At 51.0% G+C, this 10,705-nt stretch overlaps 1 protein-coding gene across 4 annotated transcripts in view; it reads right to left on the reverse strand.

Moving 5' to 3' along the window:
- Positions 1 to 233: 233 nt before the first annotated feature.
- The window catches only part of LOC105541822 (complement C1r subcomponent), an 11,669-nt gene continuing 1,197 nt past the window's right edge, over positions 234 to 10,705 (reverse strand). Inside the window, exons 1-11 of one of the 4 annotated variants that reach the window (XM_011983052.1) lie at positions 10,494 to 10,705; positions 9,555 to 9,783; positions 8,172 to 8,364; positions 7,704 to 7,850; positions 7,409 to 7,605; positions 6,943 to 7,090; positions 6,714 to 6,835; positions 4,539 to 4,617; positions 4,021 to 4,176; positions 2,062 to 2,136; positions 234 to 1,329 (exon numbers count right to left, since the gene is read on the reverse strand). In XM_011983052.1, coding sequence (XP_011838442.1) covers positions 560 to 1,329; positions 2,062 to 2,136; positions 4,021 to 4,176; positions 4,539 to 4,617; positions 6,714 to 6,835; positions 6,943 to 7,090; positions 7,409 to 7,605; positions 7,704 to 7,850; positions 8,172 to 8,364; positions 9,555 to 9,783; positions 10,494 to 10,495 — 2,118 coding nt within the window. In that variant the 5' untranslated portion in view covers positions 10,496 to 10,705 and the 3' untranslated portion in view covers positions 234 to 559. Of the gene's footprint in view, positions 1,330 to 2,061; positions 2,137 to 4,020; positions 4,177 to 4,538; positions 4,618 to 6,713; positions 6,836 to 6,942; positions 7,091 to 7,408; positions 7,606 to 7,703; positions 7,851 to 8,171; positions 8,365 to 9,554; positions 9,784 to 9,875; positions 9,944 to 10,493 lie in introns of those variants that run through there. The other 3 variants (XM_011983054.1, XM_011983051.1, XM_011983053.1) reach the window with 3 other exon arrangements.

The raw sequence follows: 10,705 nt of genomic DNA on the forward strand, positions 1-10,705 counted from the left end.
TCCTGCCTCAGCCTCCCGAGTAGCTGGGACTACAGGCGCCCGCCACCTCGCCCGGCTAGTTTTTTGTATTTTTAGTAGAGATGGGGTTTCACCATGTTAGCCAGGATGGTCTCGATCTCCTGACCTCGTGATCCGCCCGTCTCAGCCTCCCAAAGTGCTGGGATTACAGGCTTGAGCCACCGTGCCCGGCCTACAAAATATTTTTATATAAAATAAATACAACTTTTGACTCGTTTTGCACGCTGGCATTTCTCATAAAATTTTATTTGGAAAAAGTTATATTCAATGACCCAATGGTATAAAAGTGGAAAAGGAAAGTGACAGCTAGAGATTGATAACTACATCCTCTGCAATCCTCGGAAGAAAGAAAGGGCCTCTTTGGGTTGTTTCAGGTAAAGTACGTCAATGGGACTATAGGAAAGAGAATTTCCACACTGTCTTTCTGCATCAGTGATTTTAATAGAGACTCTTAGTGGTTATCAACAACTGGTCAGTTTTTTTTTTTTTTTTTTTTTTTTCTCGCACTGCTGTCTGGATTTGGACCTAGCGAATTCTGGGCTCAGTCCTCTTCCTCCATCTCTTTCTTGATCCAATCCACGTAGTTGAGCACTTTGGTGTAGAAGCCATAGCCCCTGCTGCACCCGATGCCCCAGGACACGATGCCCGTTGCCATCCAGCGATCAGTGTTTGGGTCCCTTACTGCAAAAACGCCCCCACTATCCCCCTGGCAGGCATCCTGCTTTAGAGACGGGTGCCCAGCACAGAACATGTTTTGAGAGAACACATCCATCCTATTCTTTCCCCGGAGCCAGGTCTCACAGTCCTCTCGATTAGCTACGGGCAGACGGACAAACCTGAGGTCGTGAGCAATCTTCTCCTCCATGACCCCAAAGCCACTGACATAGCCCATCAAGCCCAGGTCATAGAAAGTCTCGTTGTCAGGGAGGCAGATGGGGAGGAGGTTGGGACCCAGGGTAACACTATTTTCCAGCTCCAGAAGGGCGATGTCCCCCTCAAAATTGTGGGACTCATCCTGACGGTAGTCCGGGTGGATGCTGACCCTGCGGATGGGGTGATTGGCCAGTTTCATGAGCTCTTCCACATTTGTGTGGCCCAGGAACACATCCAAGGAGGCGTTGCTTTGCGCCTCGTGTTCCTTGGGATACAGGGTGTGGGCAGCCGTAAGAATCCAGCGGTCGCCCAGCAGGGCTCCACCCCCTCGCCCATGGATGTTGGTGAACACCTGCCAGGGGAAGTTGCCCATCTTGGCTTTTTGCCCTCCGATGATGCGCTGCCTCTGTTCCACGGGGTTCACGGGCTTCCCACACACTGAGGGAGAGAGAGGGAAGACAAGGGCAAGTCAGCTCCAGGTCCCATACCTCTTCCCTCTGTGGCCAGCCAGCTCCGTATTTGCCCTCTCTTTTTGGCTTCTGTCTCTTTTCTCTTTCTCCTCCCATCCCCACACCTCCGTCACTGGCCTATTGACAGGCTCCTCTCCTTGTTCTTTTTTTTTTTTTTTTTTAATTATTACTTTTATTTTTTGAGACTCCTTGCTTTGTCGCCCAGGCTGGAGTGCAGTGGCGCGATTTCAGCTCCCTGCAACCTCCGCCTCCTGGGTTCGAGTGATTCTTGTGCCTCAGCCACTCAAGTAGCTGCGACTATAGGCATGTGCCACCATGCTTGGCTAATTTTTCTATTTTTAGTAGAGGCTGGGTTTCACCATTGTTGGCCAGACTGGTCTCGAACTCCTGACCTCAGGTGATCCGCCTACCTTGGCCTCCCAAAGTGCTGGGATTACAGGTGTGAGCCACCACGTCTTACTCCTTGTTCTTGTTTATTTCTTCCTAGGATGTCTCCCATTGTTTTTATTCTCTGATTTCCCATCTGCTTAGTGAAAATGCTGGCATTTCGGGATTGAATTCAGCACTCTTCCCCTCTCTCTCTTTCTCCTGGTATGTTCCCCTCTCTTCTCCTCTGTCTCCTTTTTCTGGGCCACACTGCTTTTGAGGCCCTGCAGGCTGCTAAAGGCCCTGAGGGTTGCCCCAGAGGGTTTCCACTCACCTGGCAAGCACCGAGGAATCTTCTCTCCCTTTTGTTCATTCTTCCAAATGCCCTGTGCTGTGCAGGTGTACAGCCCTGAAGGCAGAGGAGGCAAGAATCAAGTTGGGAGGTGATGGGTAAGAAAACTAGGTTGCAGAGGCCAGCAAGTACTGAGTGTGCTCGATAGGGAGAGGGGTAGGGAGGAACAACATGGCAAGGGCCAAAGGTCAAAGGCTCAACTCTAGAAGGAAAAAATGTCGAGTGTTCAGAGGCTCTAGACCTATATTTTGTTTTAATGTCAAGTAAAAAAATCGGAATGCTTAACCATTAATATATGTTTGCTGTAATCCCTGTTTGTGAAAGTAGACATAAAAACCAGAAGGAATATATCAAAATCTTATCAGTGATTGCATCTTAGTCGTGGAATCATAGATGATAATTGTAGCTACGTCTTCTGATTGCTGAAAATGTGCCATGCTTGTTGCTAAGCACTTTATCTGCATGATCTCATTTAACCACTACAGTGACACTTGCAGGTGTGTGTTATTACCCTCACTGTGGATGAGGAAGCTGAGCTTAAATATTTTGCACAGGGTCACATAACTTCTGAGTGCCAGAACCAAGGTGCAAGAAGTTTTCTGACTCCAAAGCCCAGCTCTTAATGAATACCATTTATAATCCAGATTTTTTTCCTTTTTTCTGTGTTTCAAACCTATAATGCATGTGATTTCTAATATTTAAAAAAAGTTTGAAAAATACCCAATAATGAGTGAGAGTCATTTAGTAAAACTAGGTGCAAAAATCACAACCAGGTTTAGAGGGGAGAATGGAAAGGGGAATTTCACTGAGTTAGCTGTAGGGCTTATGATGGTGATGAAGATTGTGGTGGTGTTGTTGGTGTTGGTGGTGACTGTGGTGTTGATGTTGGTAATGGTGGTGGTGATTGTGGTGTTGATGTTAGTAATGGTGGTGGTGATTGTGGTGTTGGTGTTGGTGGTGACAGTGGTGTTGTTAATGGTGGTATTGTTAATGGTGACAGTGGTGATGGTGGTTTTGGTGGTGATGATGGTGTTGGTACTGGTGGTAGTGATGATAGTGTTGGTAATGGTGATGGTTGTAATGGTGGTGGTGGTGAACGTGGTGATGATGTTGGTAATGATGGTGTTGGTGTTGGTAATGGTGGTGGTGCTGATAGTGGTGTTGGTAATGGTGTTAGTAATGGTGGTGGTTATAATGGTAGTTGTGATGGTGGTATTCGTAATGGTGATAGTGATGATAGTGGTGGTGTTAGTGTGGTGGTGATAGTGGTGTTGGTAATGGTGATGGTAGTGTTGGTGTTGGCAATGGTGGTGGTGGTGATAGTGGTGTTGTAATGGTGGTGGTGATCATCGTAGTGTTGACAATGGTGTTGATTATGATGATGGTGGTGATGGTGGTGTTAGTGTTGGTGGTGATGAGGATGTTGGTAATGGTGATGGTGGTGATGATGGTGTTGGTATTGGTGGTGGTGTTGGTGTTGGTAATGGTCATGGTGATAGTGGTGTTGGTAATGGTGGTGGTGATAATGGTAGTGGTGATGGTGGCATTGGTAATGATAATGGTATCGATTGTGGTGATGGCGATGATGGTGGTGATTGTGCTGGCATTGATGCTACTGGTAGTGTTGCTGGTGTTGTTACTAGTAGTAGTGGCGATGGCAGTGATGGTAGCAGTGGGAGTATGGTGGAGGCAATGGTGGTAGTGGGGACGATGTGGTGACAGTGAGCTGTTTATGCGATTTGAATCTTTTCTTCGCATCAGCTCAGATGCCTCCTTCTTCAAACTTACAAGGTTCCTGTTAGCACTATAATTTAGGCCCCTATAGCCAGTGTCCTGGCAGATACCTTAATATGCATTCCCTAGGGATTCTACTGGGAGAAATCTCAGAGGATACCCCAAGGGGATGGAAGGGAGGAAATTTCCATTTGCATTGGTTCCTACCTTGCTCAGACTCCTTGCTGCCAGCTCTGGTCTGCATCTTGTAATATGGCTCGTGGCAGTAGTACTGGATACGTGCCTTGTAGGTGTTCACCCCCATTGTGGTGGTATAACGGAAGGCGCCATTAGGCAGGTTTCGGGGCTGCCCACAGTCCTTGACTTGGAGAGAACACAGGGCAGGGTGAGAGCTGAGAATGACTGTGCTGGAACTTCAGTGCGGGGAGTGTGAGTTGTCCACCCGCAGAGCAGGCTGAGAAGCTTAGAAAAGATAGTCAGTGGAGAGGGCCCTTGCAATGGACAGGAGTTGGGTGGCGTGAAATTCAGTTCTGGGTAGAGCCCATCCATCCTGCTGAGATGAGGGCTCACTGATTCCTGAGATGGGCCATAGGCATCAAAGGACAAGTCAGGGTGAGGGTCTGTTGGAAAGAGGCTTACTCTGGATGCCTCCTTCTTTCTTGGCCCAGGTCCTCAAGGCTGGAGGTAGGAAGTCCCCAGGGTCATATCCCTGAATTATGACTTACTCTTGCATCTGGGCATGGCACGATGCCATGTGCCATCATCCTGGCAGACAGCTGTGAAGGAGTGCAGCACCTGGTTCCCCTGTTGAGCAGAGGACAGAGGTGTCATCAGTGCCAAGAGGCAATGCAGGTTCCCTTGCTGCCCTTCCCACATAGGAGTAGAAGGCAATACAAAGACATCTCTCAGCTCCCCCATGGATGTGACTCCTTCTTCCTTCTCCCCAGCCCATTGCAGACAGGAGCACTGAGCCACCCTGCAGCAAGTCAGAGCGGGACTAATTGATAGACCTGATCATCCTCTCTCTAGACTGTGGCCTGTTCCCACTGAGGTCCAATTGAATCCCACAATTTGTAATTAAAAACATCACAAGCCATGTTTGAGTGTTTTTTGTATCAAAACAAAAGCCTGTGCTCCAGGGCAGAACCACGTTTCTCTGGCTGGAGTCCCCTGCCTCCAGGCCTGCAGCACTTTCTCTCTCCTGGGTTGCAGTTTTCCTAAGGACAGAGGCCTTCCCTGAAATCCTAGAGCCACCTCACCCCGTTGAAAGGTGCTGGAGACGTTGATGTATGTGAAGTGCTGTTGCTGTTGAGCAGGGACAAGACTAGGAAATGGCAGTCTTTGAAATGAAAAGTTACTGGACAATATGAATGAGTTTTACTAAGACCAAAAATCAGCCAGGTGCAGTGGCTCACGCCTGTAATCCCAGCACTTCCGGGGGCCGAGATGGGTGGATCACTTGAGGCCAGGAGTTCGAGACAAGCCTGGGCAACATGGAGAAACCCTGTCTCTACTAAAAATACAAAAATTAGCCGGGCATGGTGGCACACGCCTGTAATTCCAACAACTCAGGTGGCTGAGGCACTTGAATAGCTTGAATCCAAGAGAATCACTTGAAATTGGGAGGCGGAGTTTACAGTGAGCTGAGATCATGCCACTGTCTGGGTGACAGAGCAAGACTGTCTCTCAAAACCAAAACAAAAAGAGCAAAAATCATTCCATAGAGTTAGCCCTGGGAAAGATTGCAAGAGAATGTGTATGCGAACTAGACCGTCTGAGTAAAATGTAGGTAATGTGAGAAACGGTGTGACTTGCTTTAAATTCTATGATGTGAATGACAAATGCAAAAGTAAGGGCAGTGGGTGGTGCAGGCAAGGGAGGGTTGTAATATGGGCAAAGAGGTTGTTGGTCTCCAGTCTTCTGGACCCAGGACACCCACCCAATCCTCCTGATGGAGATGGAAGCACCTTGGAGTAAAGAACAATGAACTCGACTTGATGCAACATTCAAATGTGAGCTCCACAAAGGCTGTGTGACTTTGTGGGTTTCTTTTTACTGAACCTCCCACATCTAGGACAGTGCCTGACTAATTAATGTGCATTAAATGAATTAACTATGACTTAAGGACATGTCATAGGTCTCTTCTTTGATTCTGATTAAGTCTTCCGTGTGGACCTATTGAGCAACGAAGGGATGTCCAGTCTTGGGTCTCTGTCCAGAGAGACAGATAATTTTTAGTTTACCAGCTTTTGTGAGATTGATCCATGGATAAAACCATATTCCTTGCTGAATCTGCAGAGCTGAGGACAGGACGGTGGGCCCGGGGTGAGACCACCCACATGTGTAAAAGAGCCCTGGAGCAGGAGGCAGGAGATTGGGGTCCTAGTCCCTGCCGTAGAAAATCACTATGTGATGTTGATGAGTCACTACATCTCCACCCTGCCTTTCCAGTTCCTTCAGCTTTCTTGATTACTGGATGAGCGCAATAGTTCTTAAACTTGGCTGCACGTTAGAATCACCTGGGTAGCTTTAAATAGTCTTGTTGCTCAGGCTCTACTCCAGATCAATGGAATGAGAGTCTCTGCTGGGGGCTCTTGACTTCAGTATTTATTGATTGATTGATTTTTATTTTTTAGAGACAGAGTCCGGCTATATTGCTCAAGCTGGAGTGCAGTGGCTATTCACAGGGGCCTTGTATGATTGGGCTCAAGCAATCTTCTAGGATTTAAACTCTCTGTTTTAAGTGTGCAGCAAGTTTGAGAGCTGGTGGACCAGGAGACTCTTCCAGCTGAAATGCCTATGACTCCAGCTGGGGTGAGACTAAATCCTCTGTGAACCCACCATCTGAATTCCCCCTGGGATGCTGGGCCGGCTCTCTCCCCTCAGCCCTGGGCTCTTACCTCTATGAGCTGGTAGCCTAGCTTGCAGGTAGCAATGAAGTAGTCACGGAATTGGTACTGAGGCTGCAGGTTCTGGATGACGGTGAACTCGTCTAGGGTCTTGGGCTGGGGACACTTGATGACTATTGGGGAGACCAGAGGGCGTATTTATTTGAGAGCCACCTGCCCTTCCTTCTTCCCACTTTTTCTCCATTGCTGGCCATTGAGGGAGACCCCCAGGGAGCCTTACTCTCGGTGGTGTAGCGCAGCTTCCAGCCCCGGCTGTCCCCCGACTCATCTGTGAAGAACAGCAGATCCACAGCATTGCTGCTGGTGTCAAGGTTGGGGGGCCTTTGCTTCCCACAGAACTCGCCAATGTTCTTCCCGTTGGCATAGATCTGGTAGGGGAGGAGGATTTTTTTTTTGGTTTTTTTTTTTTTCCAGCTTGGACATTTTTACACAGGGCCAACTGTGTAGCAGCCTGGTGGCCAGGGTGGTGGTGGTGACGAAATCCTGCCTTATGTGTGTTTTCAGGGGAAGGTGGAAAGGGATCCCCACGACCCAATTCCAGTTGTATGGGAACTTGCCCAGCCCGTGGTTGATGTTGGCCATTCCTGCCCCAGCAGGCCAGGGGATCCAGGAGGAAGTTGGGACAAGAGGAGCCAAGTGCAGACGGAAGGGGAGGAAGGGGTCTTTCAGGGGTAGGACGGCTGTACCTGTAGCTGGTCATAGGGGCAGTGTACTTGCTGGTGGTCATCAATTTCAAAAGGCTCTAGGAACTTGAGGTGCAGGGTGAGGCCCCGCTCCACCCGGATGCTGTAGTTGCAGCGCAGGTCAGGGGGATAGGACCGGGGGTACTCCAGGCTGGAGATGTAGCCCGATGCCTCCGTGTACAGCTCGCTGCTGCACTCAGCTGTGAGAACAGAGCCGCAGGGCATCACGGGGGCGCTCTGGCTGGCCCAGCAAGCCCTGGCTGAACCCCCGCCTCCCTGCTCCACCACTCTGGCTCACCCTGGCAGGAATGCCTGTCCTCCTGAAGCTCATAGCCTGGACGGCAGGAACAGAAGTAGCCTCCAACGTAGTTGTGACACAGGTGCTGGCACTGGGGCTGGAGGTCCTTCTCCCCTGATTCGCTCTGGGAAGCACATTCATCAAGGTCTGGAAGGCATTCAGGAAGGAGGGTTAAGCTCCTGCTGGGAGACCTGAGCAGTGGCTCTGACCTTAGGGAGGTCACTCACCAGAGGCCTAAAGACAAAGGCATCTTTAGGCCACCTGGACCTCCAGGCCTCTCCAAAGCTCTCTGGGGACTGCTCCATGGGGACAGAGCCCAAGTTGACAGGCCTCGTTAGGGAAAGTTCTCTTGAGGGGAGGAACAAGGAAAGCCAGGCTTTTGGCTTCTTTGGATTCAAGATTCCCTTTCTTGGCCCCCATTCAATGTGGCTGAGGTTAGAGAAAAGGGATCCCTGGGGGGCTACTCACCCACAGCTTGGTAGTAGGCCAGGAAGCCCTTGTAGAACATGATGGCCCCATTCTCCTCGTTGGAGAAGTCCGTGTGGAAAGTCAGCAGCATCTTGTTCCCTTGGGACATAAATTCCTTCTTTCCTGGGGGGTTGCCCAGTGGAGAACCCAGTTGCCCACAGAACCTCCCCAGGTTTTTCTTATCAGCAGAGATCTGGTGGAAGAAGGATAGGGGGTAGGAAGAAGACTTCTTGTGGAGTGGCACACGTGGTGGCTCAGTGACGGTCCTCCTGGTCTCGCCCAGAGTGAATCATGCACCACATTGGCTCCGCTGGTCACTACCTGCTGGGCTCGGCTGCTGCAAACTTCCCCATGTGACTTTCAACTGTTCCCCGAGTCTCCCACTGACTCACTCTTACATGTTGTCCTGCACTGGGTACCTCACCCCTTCCCTGTTTTCTGCTCCTCTGACAGGTTTCAGGTCATTCTCCAAACCCACCACCTCCTATGGCCTGTTCCCCTGGGGTCCTGGTTGTCTGTACCCAGCCTTTCCCCGCCCCTCATTCCCAGAGCTTGGACAGCTCTGCTTTATTTTTGTCTTCAGATTTCACCTCAGCCTAATCAAACCATTCACACCTGGAGTGCCTCCTGACGCCCTCGGGTGAACATGAGCCCTGAATCCCACCAGTCTCAGCCTCAGCAGGCATTGCCTCATCCCTCATCCTTCCTACTCACAGCTCTTCAACCTCTCCTTGCCCCTGCCACCAAATGCCCTCCCCCAACACTGCACACTCGAGAAGTCTTCTGGGTGGGGAAGAAGTGCCATTTGCATGGAATTCACGCATAACCTCCGGGGGTCTCCTGGGAATGGTAGTTATTGGACCTTTGCAGGCTCTGCTTGAGCCCTGAATCTCATTTTTACTGGATAGAGAAAGATGGGCCAGGGAAGGCTGTCACAGAGGTGAGGGTTCTGAGCCTACTGTCCTTGCTGAAGACTATTCCCGTGCTGCCAGAGCACACATTTCTCCTCCTCCTGTCCCTGTGTTCCTGTTGAGGCAGGCAGCCATGCCAGTCTTCTCCTTGGAGACAGGGAAGCTGAGGCACAGTGGTTTCCCAAAGGCTCTCAGCTAGACAGCAGATGGGGAAGGTTTTCCTGACTCAGTGGACAGTGAATTTCCTGAGTGGGTCCTGTCCCCTTCCTTCTCTGTGCTTCTCCCCTCAGTGCTCACTAAGGGTCTCTACACCAGTGAGTGCCCCATCCAGGGCAACCCTTGGCTCTAAGAGATGCAGTCGGCCATCAGCTCTTGTGGGGCTGGGCTGTGTCTGGGGGTGTGCATGCCATACAGATCCCAGATCCCAGAGGGTCCCGTTTTGTCTCCCCTCTGCCGCCCATCCTGCCCCTACCTTGACATAATCATAGAAGCAGCCTTCAGAAGGCTCCAGGTCAAAGTGCTGGAAGACGAGCTTCACCCTGTATCCTGTGGGGACTGTGATCACAGTGGTTGTTTCAAAGCTGTTGGGGTAAGGCTTGGGGAACAGAGGGGAAGTCACCTCCCCAAATAACTTCTGAGGGATGGGAATGGAGCCTCCTGCCCTGCAGAACAGGGCCGGCACCAGGAGGTACAAGAGCCACCTGCCAAAACAAAAGAGAGTGTCTGGAGTTGGAGGGGTTCAGCACTCTTGCCATGTGGGCAGTGGCCATGGCAGGGGATGAGATGGCCATACCGTTGGGCATCCTCCTCTCTGCCCACTCTGGACCTCACCGACATGTTCTCAGCAGAGGTGCCTGGGTGGGGAGGGCGGCCTTTGCAGCTGCTGCATTGGGTCACTCCCCAGGGCAGTGTCCAGTCCAGAGGCCACCACACTCCCCTCACACTCCCTTTCCAGCCTCCTCCCCTGCCCGGCCCCATCCCTCCCCTCCCCTTCCAGGAATAGGACTGGCTTGGGACCAGTTAATGGAGGGTGAGGGTTTCCACCCGTGGGTCTCTGAAAGGGCTCCCACAGGTTCAGTAAGAGCATCTGGGAGAGACCATCTGTGGAGTGTGGGACACAGGCAGAGTATCCCCTCCTGGGCAGGGGGCCCCCTCCTCTCGCTGCTTCCTGCCATGAGCCCAGAGGGAAGAAAGGACCATGGCATGGGCTTCTATGTATAAGGTCTCCTCTGGTCCTTAGGAGGAGGGACGGGGCGTGTGTTGTGTGTGTCCATGTGTGTGCACAGTGGGATTGAGGAGAGAAGAGTGTGTGAAGAGAGAAGGGTGTCCCTGTCTCCCTGAATTGCCTCCTATGTCCTGGCTTCTCCCCTGGCTTCCCCCTCCCTCCTGGGTGCCCATCACCCTTACTCACATTTCTCAAGGCCCGTGTTGAATCCTGGGCTCTCCTGACAGCGTCTTCGTGCACTGTGTGCAGAGGGAGGCCGCGTCACGCACAGCAGGGAGGGGAGGGTTTTCTGTGGAGTGGAGGGGGGACCATTCCCGGAGGAATGTTGGAGGGAATGAACTATTTGCATAAACAAAAGATCTGAGTTTCCACTTTAATTTAGTTTTGGTTTTGAAATC

Source organism: Mandrillus leucophaeus, unplaced genomic scaffold, assembly GCF_000951045.1.
Source record: "Mandrillus leucophaeus isolate KB7577 unplaced genomic scaffold, Mleu.le_1.0 Scaffold245, whole genome shotgun sequence".
Taxonomy (NCBI): domain Eukaryota; kingdom Metazoa; phylum Chordata; class Mammalia; order Primates; family Cercopithecidae; genus Mandrillus; species Mandrillus leucophaeus.